Raw genomic sequence first — 15,357 nt, 5'->3', positions numbered from 1 at the left:
TCATAATTAAACAGAAATGTTCTAGCCATATAATATGGATATTATTCCTCTAGCTAGACTGTGAAAAAATATGTCAAATATATTTGTCCTGTGTATATCTGTGGGAACACTCAGGCTGGAATAGTGGTGGAGGAACATCATGGACACTCTAAACATCGGCGAATGCTGAGCCTGCTTAAGCTTAGACCTCACCTCACTGTCAAGCCCTTCTCTCCTTTGCAAGGGCATTTGTTGGGGGAAGGAGTCTCCTCTGAGTGGGATTTCAGATCTGCAGGTAAGAGCAACCAGAAGGAGAACATTAGAAGTGTTTTATTTTGGAGGTGTTGCTCTGAACACAGTGAAGAAATGAATGGAAGAGAAATCAGGAAACAAAAAAAAAAGGCAGGAAATAATATTTCATCCAAAATCAGAAATAGAGAAAAATGTGTTTCTCAAACTTGGCTTGATTGATAGTTGCATTTTTGCTTTTACAGCCCTTGGCAATAAAGGTTCAGTGTGGGTAAGGGCAAGGTCTTATCACTCAAAAGCGAAAGAAACTCAGATATGTGGTTAAGTGCATTTTTACCAAAACACAAGGCAAAAATATTTGCAAAAGGAGCAATTATAATAGCTTTATCATGTTACATTAATTTATCTGTTTATAATGTGATACAAATAGATGATTTAGAAGCTAATCTGCATCCAGCCTATGATGGAATAATCTGGTTTATGGTGAACTTCTGGTAGAGCAATCTTCAATAACAATCTCCACCCTTCTCCATGCCATTGCACTTTGAACAAGAACTCCTCCAGCAGTGCTCTGCAGTACATGTGGCTTTAGGAGAAACAAAATCTGTATGTCAAGACATTTGTATCTTCAAAAAGCAGTAAGGAATCCCCAGAGAAGCTGTGCTGTTTGTTGTCAAAGCAAGAACAGGAACATTTTGTAAAGTGCACCAACACTACATTCAGCTTTCCATCCTAAGCTTTCACCATCATACCTGCAAGTGGATGATGAGGTGACCTGATCTTATGACCTTTATATGTATCCTTTCTTTAAATTTGAGGCTATGAAAAATAGCTTGGACAATGTACTTTCAAACCTCAGTATTTTATCTCTTACTGAAATGATTTTTGAAAGCTATTTTGAATATTTTCCCCCATGCCCAAATCCACTTGTTTTTTCAGGGTTTTTTCTCAAGAATATACAACTTTAACAACAGATTTGTGTGTTAGTTTTTCCACAAGAAAGAGCTGACACAGCTATGAATGCAGAGCAGCTCTGGTGAGCCACAGCAGCAGGCATGGGAATGAGGAGATGGTGATTTCAGACAGAGCCTGAGCAGAGTTTGCACAGAGGCCTCAGCTCCACAGGCCCCTTCATCGGCTTGATGTCAGGATGCACTTGCCTTGAAAATGCACCTGTGTGGGCTCATTCCTAGAGAGAGACAACCATGGTGTGCCAGCTGGAAAGTGCAGCATTGTGCAGGCACAAGATGGGTAACTCTGTTCACTGGGACGTATTATAAAGATGTCAAGAACAAGGAATACTTCCTCCTGGGTAGCATGTCATCACCTAAAAGGAGAGATTAATTTCATGCTGAAACATGAGCTGTCCAGCACCAGAAGAGTCCTGAGATTGCTGTTATCTTTTCCATAATTTCTGGTTTTCACTCAGTGAGTCATTTAGCTAGACTTCGGTGTCAGTGCCTTTCTTACTGTTATCCCAAAGGAGCAAACATGACCTCATAGCACTACAGTAACTCTTATGGCAACCATCAAATGATATTAAAAAACAAACAAACAAAAAACCAAAACCTATTTCCATTACAAACAAGTAGATTGATGAAGTATTGCTGACATTACCAAAAAAAACCACAAAGCAATTATCCCCCTATATCATGGAAGATTTGTTGGAAGGGCAATATCTTTCTCCAGGTTACATCATTAAAATGCAATGATCACAAAGCAGAAAGTGGTGTTCTGTTACATTGCTAGTTTTGCAAACAATAGACAATGCTACAAAAATTTTTAAAGAGTTGTGATTTCTAGGCACACTCTTGGTGGCAAAATGAAAATTCAAGGACACAAGATGCTGTTCATTAGCTTCCAATCAAGTGTAGCAAGCTGACTTTGGCAGTGTTAACATCTTTTATTCATGAAATCTTAAGGTCTTAAAACCATCCATTGCCTAAATTACTTTTTGTATACAGTAAAATGTTCATGTCGCGCTCCTAACACATACTGCAAAAATGTGTCCCTTTAGTCCCTGTGCACAACTCTGAACCCCTAGTTTTGCTTGTAGTTCTAAAAAATGTTTTATTATGTTACATCAAAAGACAACAGCCAGCTCCTGGGAGCCCTGCAATATTTTGCTCACAGGCTGATGCTGTTCTGGTTGGCCCACCATGACAATGTGTCAAGGTGTTCACACTTTCTGAAATGTACTTTCTGATCAGTAAGTAGGGAAAAAGGTATCCTCCTCCTCCTGAAAAGCATTAATGAAGACATTTTAAGATGAAAATACCCATTGAGTCTATTATTCCTTGTTTCTATCAGAGATGGCTACATGTCATAGAGACAGCTTGCTGTTTTCTACTGCTTTTCATATATTTTTACATAATTTCAATGCGTTTCTACATTCCTTTTTTCTTTGCGATTACTTAATTTTTGTTGCTTTATTTTGTACTACAGAGCTATACTTTACATATCCTCACCTTCTCCAAAGATAAAATAATTCTGTTGCTTTTAATTAAACGCTAGCACTTCTGCCAATTCTTCATGATTTAATATATGTAATACCATTAACTTGTGATTAACCTAGGTCAATATATCCTTGAAAGAGAAAAATCTGAGTCTTAAATGCAAGAATTTTCACTTTCAAATCATATCTGGCTGTTTTAACGGGCTAATGAGCACAGAAAAGTGCAGAGAATTAATAACTGAATACCGTATTCTTCCTATCTTGCAGTATTTCCAAAACATTTTAAAAAGGCACACACATCTGTTCATTGCTCTGCTACAGATAACACAGGATTAAAGAATGTGCCTGTCAGAATAAGGATCAACATTTGTGCTTAAGATTGAGGCCTGCAAAAGTTCAAGCCAAAAGTACACTCTAAAAGGCAGTCACCTCATGAAATTTTGTGAGATGAATAGGAAAACTGTACAGTCTTTTGCAGTGAGTTCTCACATGTTCAGCTCATGATTTTATTCATAGACTAACTACTCTCTTTGGCTTTTACCATCCCAAAATGAAATCAGGGCAAGCAAGGTACTGCTCAGGGACTAGCTTTGACCCCAGGTATCTCAGGTAGTCCCACTCTTTCAAGGCAATATAGTTTTTCCAACATTAACTTAACAGAAAGCAGGAAAAAAATCTGATAGAAACATAATTTACCTATTCTGTGTAAAATAATTCTATTTTTTGGAAGTAAAAGTGAACCATGGATGATTCATTCCATATCACATTTCTTTAGCTAAGGCCTGTAGAGGTGGAACTAGTGTAGCTTCTCTATACCATTATGGAACAACATTTGTTCCAGCTGGCATTGTTCTAATGTCTTCTCTAGAAATAATGGTTTTCCATTCTAAAGCATTTAAATACTGTCAGCCTTTGCCTTTTCTCCTAAAATGCATTCTGTTAAAGATGGATTTTATAAAGGATTAAAATTCCAATGTGCCTTAGCACAAGCTTAGTTCTTAGCAACATTTCATACAATGATCCCAAACACTTTGTAAAACAGAAGTCTGTTTTTATTACACTCATAACCTGGTTTGGCTTTTCATGTGCAAGTGACATTCCACTAAAGCTAAATATATTGCTGCACTTCATTGTGTGAATTAAATATGAGATGGAATACAGACACAGAAAGCTGGCAACTTCCATTCGTTTTCACTGTTTGCAGAAGCGGTATTTGTGTAATAGTCCTTGCTTCTGAAAGCAGAGGTGTAGGAACAAGTCAATAATTTATTCTGGAATCAGCAGCCCAATTAAAGCAGGGAGGATGTGACCTGAGCAGAAACAGGCGCTTAAGGAGTGCAGGGAGAGACAGAGCAGGTGCCACCACCTGCTGCAAGCTGCTGTGGGCTGGGAGGAGAAATGCAGAGCAGGAGGGACTCACTCACCTCGTGGCTGCATGTTTGCCTGCACCCACAGACCAGGCAGCTCCTGCACACCCCGAGGAGCCCGGGACCCCAAAAGCTCGTGTCCACAGGAGCACAGTGTCCCCAGGGACAACACAGACTAATATCAGGCGATTGTAACCGTTAAATACACTGCAGCATTGCCTTAATGACCCCATCTCCCCCTCTACACGGGACACGTGCTGTTTTCTGAAGCTGTCAACAGAGCCAAAGGCTGTCGGCCTCTGTGACCATCTCCAGTTTTCCTCTTAGAAATGGTGCTGTGGACTGCCATGGGGGCCATCTCGCTGCCTCTCCTGGCCTGGGTTAGCACTGCTCTCTCTGAAGTCAGATTCATGTTGGACTCTGCAGGTCCTATGGCATTACAGCTGAACAATTCAATCAGACACTGCCTGAACTTAAAAGGTAAAAAAACGGGAGATCAGTCAAAACACATAAGAAATGTAAATACAATTCTACAAATCAATCTGCATATTAGCTAAAAGTCTTGGAAATTCTCTCATGAATCAGTTGGGAATATAAAGAAATAACCCTATAAAATAGATTTGCCTATGCCGCCACAAAGAACTCTAAACCTAAAAATTGTGTTCTGAAAAGAGCCAATCTTAATCTAGAAAACAATTTTTCTTTTCTGCTTCTAGGTAATCATATCTAATGGACATGATTGGTCATTTCTCTAGAGTCATGCTTTCATATACTAAATTCCTGGCTATTTAAAGATGGGTTTTTGCTGTTCTCATCCACAAACAGGGTAAAGTGTAGCACACATCTACATGGTTTGGGAGATCAGAGTGCTGCCCACGGGATGTGAGATAAGCAACAGCTCTCTCTGCAGGACTGGATAAATAAATTCAACGTTTCTTATTCAACAGTCACTTAACTGTTTTTCTTTATTTAATTTATGAGCTTAATGCCACCACTCTCAGTTGCTGCATTCATTGCAGAAATCTGCCCATGTTTATTATCATGCCTGTTATCACTGTAAGCACACAGCACTCTGGTTCATCCCCATGTCAATTCCTTTTTTCTGCATCCAATCCTCTGCCCTCATTCCAGAGAAAAAAGCTCCCTGTTAAATGGCATGTGCAATGCTTTTCCCCCCTGCACATGAACCACAAATGCTGCATTTTCCCAAGACAAAATCAAGCTTTGAAAATGTGCGCCCCACCTCAAGATCAACTTAATGATGTCGCGTTCTTAAAGAATTATTGAAATATATTGGGACAGTCTTGAGAACATAATTTTCATACAGGAAGCTAACTCATGTTCCCTATGGGCTGGTTTTCCTTTATAATATTTTTTATATTTTTATATTTCCTTTTTAATATTTATTATAATATAATATATTTTCCTAAACCTAATAATTACCAACATTTATATTTCCGTTATGTTCAGAGGTTTACACTATCTTCCACCAGGCAGATTATTTTTTTCATTCTAAATGCTGGATATTGTAATGCTTGTTAGGAAACACATAGGTAGGTAGAAATAATTAATTATAAATCAAGATAAAATAGCAAAATATGAGTGTTAGAGACACTCTGAGAGCATACAGTACCTGTTTGTTCATAAAGACATAAATAATTGGATTATAGACGGTAGCTGTTTTGGAAAAGAAGGCTGGAACTGCTGCCAGACGAGGATCCAGCTCAATGGAGGGATATGCAGTGACTAGGATAGAAAAGGCAGCGTACGGCATCCAGCAGATTAGAAAGGCAATGATCATAAAAACAACCATTCTAGTCACTTGTCTTTCAGGTCTCCTGGTAGTTCCCAGCCTGCCTTGTGCATCTGACACCTTTTAAAAGAAAAGAGAAAAGATTCTAGCAAAACAAGAGCCAGGTGTGCAAGCAGTGGTGGGCTGCGCAGTGGCCGCGCTGGAAGGAGAGGCCCGAGTTACTGTGAGGGACACCAATCACCATCTGCCAGCAGCAGTCAGTTCTCCTTTGCTTCAGTATCTGCCTATTTTTACTGTCAAAGTGAAACAGCAGGACACCATGGTGAGTCACGAGCAGACCGTGAGCTGAATTCAAGCCCTTTCTCTGCCGTGCCGCTTTGCAGACAGCTGGGTCTGGCGTGGTGTCTCAGACAGCACCGTGCCGCCTCCTCACCGAGGGGCAGATGCACCCGGGGCGCTCCTCTGGCTCAGCGCTGCCTGATGGCCTTCCCCAGAAGGGCATTTATGATCTAATGCTATCTGAATTACGTGGGATTGGGGCATTCAGTAGGAAGGCTCTCCCTCTTTTCCTCAGCAATCATGCAAGAAGCTTAAGCACAGATGTCCATACAGAAATTAGCTGATGTAAAACAGTGTCTTTCTGGAAACATCCCTGTTTGGTTTCTGATGACTTAGCGAAACATGGCGCTGTTATGAAATGCTATTTTACACGAGAAATAATTAGTAAGTCTGTATGGCTTCAGAAAAACCTGATGCCAGGTCTTGCAATATTACGTTCTAATAAAATAAGATTTGTTTGCATAACATGGCCTTTTAATTCCTGCAGTAATGTTAGAACTCTATGGAGACATTTTCCCCAATACTTTTGAACTGCACACGGAGAATTCAATGTTTGTGCTTAAAGAGGTAGAGATGCACCTCCTAGGAAGGGCAATGTCCTTACCTCTGTAGAAAGTTGCAATTCACATCAGTTTTTACCAAATATAAACATAACAACAACAGCAACAAAGAATTGCTACAATAACAGCAAGTTATTAGGCATCAAAAAGGCTGTGTTTGGTACTCATAAGATAGACTCTGCCAATACATGAGATTTCTATAGCATTTTTTAATGTATACTGTTCTTACACAGAGAGCAGCCCAGCCTCCCTTTCAGCAGAATTGCAGTCCCCTGGAAAAGGAACACAATCTCCTGTATTACACTTGCAAAGGTTTCATCTTTGTCTCGTATCAGCCTGGTCTTTTTTCACATATAGCTTTTCCTTTCTCTCTAAATACTGATAAAGAAAAACATGCCGGTGCTTTATCTTCCATACAAAGGAATACTGCCATAATAATTTACTTCTATTGTAAATTGCTAATTTGTTATTTTCCCAAAGATTAATTTCTTTCATCAAGTTTGATGTTGAAGTGAAAGCCACAATTAGCATTGTAAAGCTGGGGTCACTGGGACTAAGGGCAGATTATTCCACTCAGGAACAAGCCTGCACTGTGACAAGTGTGGAACAAAATGCACAAAGAGGGATGGTTGGGAACACCAAGCCACCAGGCCTGGTGCTTGGATCCCTCTCTGTAGTCAGATCTTAGAAATTACCTTAGTTGTGAGATATAATCATATGTCAATTCAGTATAGAGTGGCAGAATGTGTTGCAGGTACTGGCTTTTCAGAGCTTTGCAGTAAATAGAAATATCAATATTGTCCCAAAATCTTGTTCCCAAATCCTGGACCAAATAGGAATTTTCCTGTTCTATTGTCTTTGTCACATTTTGCAGCTTCTCCTTTGGATCAGATAAACACAACCATTAAAGAAAATTCAAAAGCATTTCTAAGTCTTTTAAATATTCCTGGACAATCTAATATTTTGTTTATTAAACAGCATTGCATTATTTGCAAAGGCTACCTCTTATTTTCAGCATATTACTAAGTAGTAGGCAGCACTCTTAAAATTTACAACTGCAGTCATTTAAAGCAGCATTCTAATTTGCCTGGTTTGAGTCTTATGAAATATCACTGAACGGAAGCATAATTGGGAATAAAGCAGTACTGGATCATTGTACTTATTTATGAGGTAGACATTCTTTCACTTTTATGATGTTTGACTAATGAGATGTACTGACAAGTGATGTGAACTCCACACTTTAAAACATCACTTCTAACCGTAGCATGAATTTCTGTGTGTAAGGGTAATTATATAACAAGGGATGTAATTGACCATGTTTGCTGCCTGCAGATCTGACCTGTTTATGTCTGATCTTTATAGAAAATCAAACACAGTAATTCCAAACTTTTGCATGCATGCGCATTTTAAAAGGTTACTTGTGGGTGCTTCTTCTTACCTTTTTTAACTTCTGCACCAGTTTTCCATAGGATACCAAAATCACCAATAAGGGTATTATAAAACAGGTGGTGAAGAACGTAATAATGTATGTACGGTCAGCATAAGCTCCTGAGTACCTGTATAAAATACAAAATACCTTTGTGTGTATTACTACTACGCGTTCTTATTATTTTCTTGGAACATTAATCTTTCTTTTCAAAGATGTCACTAGCATTTTTGTCAGATGTTTTTACTCAACATGCCCCTTTACAGCTGCAGTCATATCCCCAGACGGAGCCCTGGGCCATCTCCCTGCCCAGGGGCTTGGAGGGGATCCTACAACTGAAGGGACAGTACCAAAGGTCTGTGGGGCTCATTACATGGGAGGGGACACGCAGTCCAACACCCTGCTCCAAGCAGAGCCAGCTATGGGGTCAGACTAGCTGGCTCAGTCTTTGTCCAGTCTTCTAAAAAAAAAAAATAAAAAAAAAATCCATCTCTTTGTCCTTTGACTCCTGACAAAAAGCATAAGGTCTAGAGTGATTATTTTCATTAGATATGGAGGCTCCACCCTCTAGAAATTTTTGTCTTAGAAACTGACCACAGAGAATTTTGATCAGTTTTATTACAACTTCCTTTATATCTGATTTTTTCCAGAGATTTACATAATCTTTAACCCTGTCCTTTAAATTCCTGGCCCTGAGGCATCCTGAACTGCAAGTTTCATTTTTTTACCATACTCTGTGAGAGTGGCCTTACCAGTTAGGCTCACAAGTAGTTCCAATCTTACTGGGGGTGTAACTGCTCCAGCCAGTTGTTGGTGGAATGGTCCAAATGAAGGAAAAGCTCCACACAAAGACAATTCCTAGGGCTGCATGCTTCCTGCTCAGGCGCGCGTTTCTCAGGGGGCGGCAGATGAGAACGTAGCGCTCAAAGGCCAGCAGAGCGAGGGACCAGAGAGCCACGATGCCTGCAGCAAGAGAACACAGTCAGCATCCAACGTGGGCGCATCCCTGAACAGCAAACACCATCCCAAATCACAGAATCCCCGGGCTGCTTATTTTGGAAAGCATCTCTGGAGATCATCACGCCCCCTCCACCATCTAGCAGCCTGTTCAGGACCAAGTCCAGCTGGGTTTTGAGTATCTTTGGAGATGGAGACTCTGCAACAACTCTGGGCAACCAGTTACACTCTTTGACTACCCACAATATCAGACACCTTTTCTATCAACACAAGTTACGAAAGGATGAGCAATTCATGTGTATTTTTCCAATACTTAATGAAGAGCATTTCATGTTTGTCCAGTTTGCCAGTCTACAGTATAAGGGCTACAAAACCAAGCAGCTGATCAGGCCAGTTAAGTGATTAGGACCTGCACTTTTAGTTCTACACTGAAAAGCTGCAAATTATGTGTAGCATCCAAATTAATTAACTAAAATCTTCAAAATATTATCTTTGCAAAAATTATTTCAGGCTATCAGAAAACTCAAACTTGCAGACAGGTGCCCACAACACCAAATTATCAATTTAGGCACATATTACCTGGTGGGACACCAAAATCTTGAAATAGCCTGATCCTTCTCCATAGGACAGAGCTTATGTGCCGCAAACGGATGTAGAAGCATTGTTCCTCAGTGCCATTCCCTCTGTGTAGCTTAAACAGGCAGAGAGCAGCTCTGGGACCCCTTTTCAGGCTGAGGATCAGCACTGTGTGATTTAGAGCAGGGACAAGCATTGCTGGCTGTCTCCATGCAGCTTCAGAGACAGGGACAGGACGCCGGAATGAGTGTCTGTCCCAGGTGAGTAGATGCCCGGTTCTAAACCAATATCCTGTTTACTCTGCAGAGGTGTATTTACACGGGGTACTGTGTGTGAGGATTTTTCCTCTTAGAGTACTTCTAATATTTTTTGTAGTAAGTGAACAAAGCCATGAAAAGAAAATCACAAAAATGTGTTGGTGTGCAGACTGACTGTTACAGGTGTACAGGTGTGTCCCTGCTCCTCAGAGCCCCTGGAGCACAGAGAAAACAAGATGTTCTGTGCCCTGAGATTTTCCACAGTTTATGGGCAGCCACTCACTCTTTTTCTCTCTCTCTTATTTATCCATATATGCACACACCTAAATACAAATATTGAAAATAGCTATACATAAGGACGTTTTCCCTGAAATTGTTTTACCGTAAGCCCCACAGCACTGCTATTCTACTGGAAAGCTTTTCCTCATTCTGTGAAACATATTCAATGATCACTACACATGCAACTTGCCATGTACATGACAGGGATAGAGAGAGATATTTTTCACTCTCCACTACAGAATACATGCAACAGGGGAAAATACCAGTGAATTCAAAGGCATGCAAAGTCAGTGACTTGGGAAGCTACAGTAGAATACATTGAAGGAAGTTGAAAAAAAAGAACATAAAACTACAAACAAAATCAAGCTTACCAAAAAATGTGACAGCAAATCCTTCCAACACGCAAGTCCAGTATCCCATAAAAAAATAACCTTTTAGATTTGTTAAAAAGCTGATGGTACCACCAGTCAGTGAGACCAGGAAATCAGCCACAGACAAATTGACTATAATATAATTGACAGGTTGTCTCAATTGCTTGAACTTACAAGTTACCAGGATTACAGCCAGGTTCTCAGCAAGTGACAGGGAGGTCACCAACAACATTGCTGCTGCCAGAAGCCTGAATTGCCAGGGCTGGATGGAGTCCAAGGGACGGCGGAAGGGATCCCATCTGGCAGGAGCAAAGTAACTGGGCAAGAGCGACCCGTTTTCAAATGCTCCGAATGCATCCATTACTTCGTTCAGTACCAAAAATAATATCATATAATATTGGAGTTTCAAACCTGTAAATAATATTCAGGATTAAAATGAGATGTTTGCTCTTTCCAACAGAAGTGCGAACAAACTCTCCCTCCTTCTGCTCTCCAATAATAACTGAGGAAAAATGTTTCACTTGGAGGAAAGTTTAGTGCTGCAGAGTGAGAGTGGGAAGAGGGATTAGCAAGAATATCTCTCAGAGAAACTTCTGTCCCTCTCTGCCCACTGTCTCTCTCTCAGTGCAGCTGTGCCTTTATCTGCAGTGAGATTGCTCCTCCTGCAGCAGCCAGCAGTGCTGAAACACCCCTCAGATCAGCCCCGCTCTGCTGGGAAAATATCAGTGCTGAAACACCCCTCAGCTCAGCCCTACTGCCCTGGGAAAACATCAGTGCTGAAATACCCCTCAGATCAGCCCTACTCCTGGGAAAACATCAGTGCTGAAACACCCCTCAGATCAGCTCTGCTCTGCTGGGATAAACATCAGTGCTGAAACACCCCCCAGATCAGCCCAACTGCCCTGGGATAACATCAGTGCTGAAACACCCCTCAGATCAGCCCTACTCCTGGGAAAACATCATTGCTGAAACACCCCTCAGATCAGCCCCACTGCCCTGGGAAAACATCATTGCTGAAACACCCCTCAGCTCAGCCTTACTGCCCTGGGAAAACATCAGTGCTGAAACACCCCTCAGCTCAGCCTTACTGCCCTGGGAAAACATCAGTGCTGAAACACCCCTCAGCTCAGCCCCGCTCTGCTGGATAAACATCATTGCTGAAATACCCCTCAGCTCAGCCTTACTGCCCTGGAAAAACATCAGTGCTGAAACACCCCTCAGATCAGCCCCGCTCTGCTGGGAAAACATCAGTGCTGAAACATCCCTCAGATCAGCCCTGCTCTGCTGGGAAAACATCAGTGCTGAAACACCCCTCAGCTCAGCCCTACTGCCCTGGGAAAACATCAGTGCTGAAACATCCCTCAGATCAGCCCTGCTCTGCTGGGAAAACATCAGTGCTGAAACACCCCTCAGCTCAGCCCTACTGCCCTGGGAAAACATCAGTGCTGAAACACCCCTCAGCTCAGCCCTACTGCCCTGGGAAAACATCAGTGCTGAAACATCCCTCAGATCAGCCCTACTCCTGGAAAAACATCAGTGTCTGCTTGGAGCCTCCCACACTTCCATCACTTTAAGAAGAAAGGCTGCCTGGTGAGAGGGAGTTGTCCTTGGTGAGCCAGAGAGCTTACAGGAATTTGGGAACCCCGACTGTAAGGGTTGAGATCAAAATAATGGGATGTTTGACATTGTACTGACCCTTTTCATCGGGTGGTTCCCAAAGAATTCTCCATGGATGAACTTTTCTCTACAAACCTTCAGAAACCAACAGATAAGGCCACACATGGAACCAACAGGGAGCAAAACCAGACCTAGGGACATCTTCCCTCCAGCTGCACAAGATTAGATCCCACTGTCTCTTTGCAAAGCAGTTATTTTTTTCTTAATCAATCTAACAATCTCAGATAATCAATGAATGAAAATAAATGTCCTAAATATTTCACTTGCTCAGAGGCCTTTATGATGACTGTTGTAAAGATAACCTGCATCTGGCTGTAGTGATATGTGCAATACACATGGGGTCTCATTATATACATGTCATGTTCAGTGAAGTTCTGCTGCTAATTTCTAGCCCCAAAATGCATTACTTTTAGCTCAGCTTCTGAGTAGTCTTGTTTTCTTAGATCAGCTGGTGATTGAAAAATTTTCTGAAAGCCTTCTAAATATAATTACAATACTAAAACTGAAATTCAGTATCAACAGAAACAAAAGCAGCAAAGTTTTTTGCTTCATACCAGCAACTGAATTTATCTTTACCCAACGCAATTCCTGCAGCCCAGGCAGGTAGCTGGTGAAAAGACATGACTGCACATTGCTGACAGGAAGACCTGTGTGTGCTGTTTCATTTTGCTGGCAGAATTTGTCCGTTTGTTGCCTAACATGTCATCCAACCTCTGATTAAATTGATGGAATTTAACAGAAGAGTAAGAATTGAGGCATTACTGAAAGTTAATTGCAAATATGGATTTTAAGAGCTGACCCTCCCTTGATCCTGCATGACTTAATATGTGCTTCTGCTCTAAATAGCAATTTTGGACATTATTAAGAGTATTCAAGATCCTACATAAAATATTCATATCTCTTTCTGCTCTCTTTGAAAAAACCAATCTGAAATTTGAAAAATTAAAGGGGCTTTTTTATTTCTTCTGCCCTCTCAGTAAATAATTACTTTCAGTATCTCTGCAGATGGTTTCCCCAAGTAGGGCTGATCTGAACATAAGTTCCATTTCTGCAAACTGAATACACTTGCAGGTGCTTTAATGAACATCGAAGAGTACTTCCTTTTGAGATGCACCAGAAGTTATCATCCACATTTCTTTCCTCCAGTGTCAATGGAGTTCATAATTGCCTGTGATCGGATTTTGCTGATGGCATAACATCTTTTATCTGCTTTCTTGCCCATCTGAATTAGGTTTTACCAAATAAATTTTATTTTTGTATTTGTACTGAAATGGAACATTTATTGTTGAGAATTTATGGGAAGAAAGTAAAATGTTCTGAGATACTACTCTAAGAGAGTTTTAGGTCCTGTATAAACCAAGCCATACGTCACTTCACCATGTACAAAGCTCCATGAACAAACAGCAATCACTTCTCAGTTCAGTGACTCTCTTATTCCTAGCTCAAATGTCACAGATTTATGTCCCTGTATGCTTCAGATTGTTCAGGGTTAATTTTTTAAACCAGAGTATCTATTGCAGCCCTAAATAAAAAGTTTGCATATCTTGCAGTCCGATAAATGAAGGGTTATACTGATCCAAATGCCATTAAATTCTGTCACTGAAAGTCCTTACATTCTGCATAAGTGGTTACAAGATACATTTAAATTTTGCAATTCAGATTATCTGAGCTAAAATGAATGTTAAACCATTCAAAATTATTTTAATCAGTGTAAAAAAATCCTGTCTTTCATTACCCAAACAAGGGGCACTGGGGGACAAGAAAGACCTCAGAAAACCTGAATACATAGTGTGGAATAAAGTGAAGCAACAGCACAGAAGAAAGGATTACTGTCATAATTCATTTGGCAAATTGGATGTCAAATGAGCAAAAATTAATGCCAGAAAGTAAAAAAAGATGCATTGGTCATTTGGCATGTGAGAGGATAGAAAGTCACATTAGAATTTGTGAAAGTAAAGCCTCGTGATTCCACATACAGAGTGCACATATGGAAAAAATGTTACATTCCATGCTGATAGAACATCACTAGAAAGTGTTTGCTAATATCACATATAAAAAAAAATCTGTTAGAAATAAAACTGCCTAAACATCTGCTTCATTCATAAACACTTGCTGTGAAACACAGCACGTATACTCTCCAGAGTAATTCAGTCTCTCACTAGAGCAAAAACTAACTTCCTGGTCAGATTTCAGGAATACATTTCAAGCATATTTGATATTGATGACCTTAATGTAATATAGTAATGTATTGGACTGATGAGATTTCAAGGAAGGAAAATCTCACTGCTTCAAGATACTGAAGTATCTATAAAGACAAGTTAAGACATACAAACCAACAGGACTACTTACAGAGGATGTCCTTGTCTTTTTCTGTTTTATTGGAATTGCTTTATTGGAAGAGCTAAGATCTCTTAAATAACCATATATCTATATATATCTGTCTCCAATACAGGGTACATACCATGCCTTTTAAAGGTAGAGTTGCCTTTAAATGAAGATTTTAAATCCTTTTTTAACTTTCATTTTTCTTTAATATGGGACAATTTCTCAATGAGTTATTCCAGTGTATTTTTAAACTACATTATCTGACACAACTTTCTGTTTTGTACTATGTGTTCTAAGAAATCCTGTTATGCAAAGCACAGTTGAGCTCATTCACTTCTGTCCTCAACTGCAAAACAAACATTTTTCCCTTGTTAATCCAATTAGCATACATAAATTAAAAGTATTATTTACGTCTGTCAAATTGGTCATTATAGAATATATTATCTACAGAACTAATCCTGAATGTACTCCTAGATTGGTGAAATGACCAAACTGAAAAAGTACAGTTTTGAGGCATTTTTCTGGTGGACACACACTTGGTTATCATTCTAACAAAATTCTAAATACTATCTAGTTTCTGACATGGAGGTTTCACTGTGTTTCACGTTGTATAAAGGGAACAAAAAGGCTCCAGGATGTGATTTCAAGGGAATGTAGACTGGGAGGGTTCAGCCTCTGCCTTGCCAGAAGGGAGGAGTGAGCAGTGCTAAAAGCTGCGACCTCTGCAAGCACATCCTGACCTGCACAGGGGCCTTCCTATCTAAACTGCACTCGAGACCCTCTTCCT

General features: G+C 40.2%; 1 protein-coding gene across 1 annotated transcript; it reads right to left on the bottom strand.

The window, feature by feature from the left end:
- Positions 1-4,276: 4,276 nt before the first annotated feature.
- LOC131086426 (vertebrate ancient opsin-like) lies at positions 4,277-10,929 on the bottom strand. The gene is made up of 5 exons (XM_058029434.1): positions 10,569-10,929; positions 8,881-9,091; positions 8,141-8,258; positions 5,684-5,923; positions 4,277-4,522 (listed from the first exon to the last, which is right to left on the bottom strand). The coding sequence occupies exons 1-5, from the start codon at positions 10,927-10,929 to the stop codon at positions 4,292-4,294; spliced, it is 1,161 nt and encodes a 386-aa protein (XP_057885417.1). The 3' UTR covers positions 4,277-4,291.
- Positions 10,930-15,357: the final 4,428 nt, after the last annotated feature.

Source organism: Melospiza georgiana, chromosome 8 (genome assembly GCF_028018845.1).
Source record: "Melospiza georgiana isolate bMelGeo1 chromosome 8, bMelGeo1.pri, whole genome shotgun sequence".
NCBI classification, from domain to species: domain Eukaryota; kingdom Metazoa; phylum Chordata; class Aves; order Passeriformes; family Passerellidae; genus Melospiza; species Melospiza georgiana.
Note: the sequence above shows the minus strand (reverse complement) of the source record. Positions and strands in the feature narration are given on the sequence as shown.

Coding starts and splice junctions, on each gene's coding strand:
- LOC131086426 (XM_058029434.1), bottom strand. CDS start 10,929: ATGGATGCATTCGGAGCATTTGAAAACGGGTCGCTCTTGCCCAGTTAC. Junction 5,924..8,140: donor TGGTGCAGAAGTTAAAAAAG/GTAAGAAGAAGC, acceptor TTCTTTTAAAAG/GTGTCAGATGCACAAGGCAG. Junction 4,523..5,683: donor ATGTCTTTATGAACAAACAG/GTACTGTATGCT, acceptor TTACCTTTTAAG/TTCAGGCAGTGTCTGATTGA.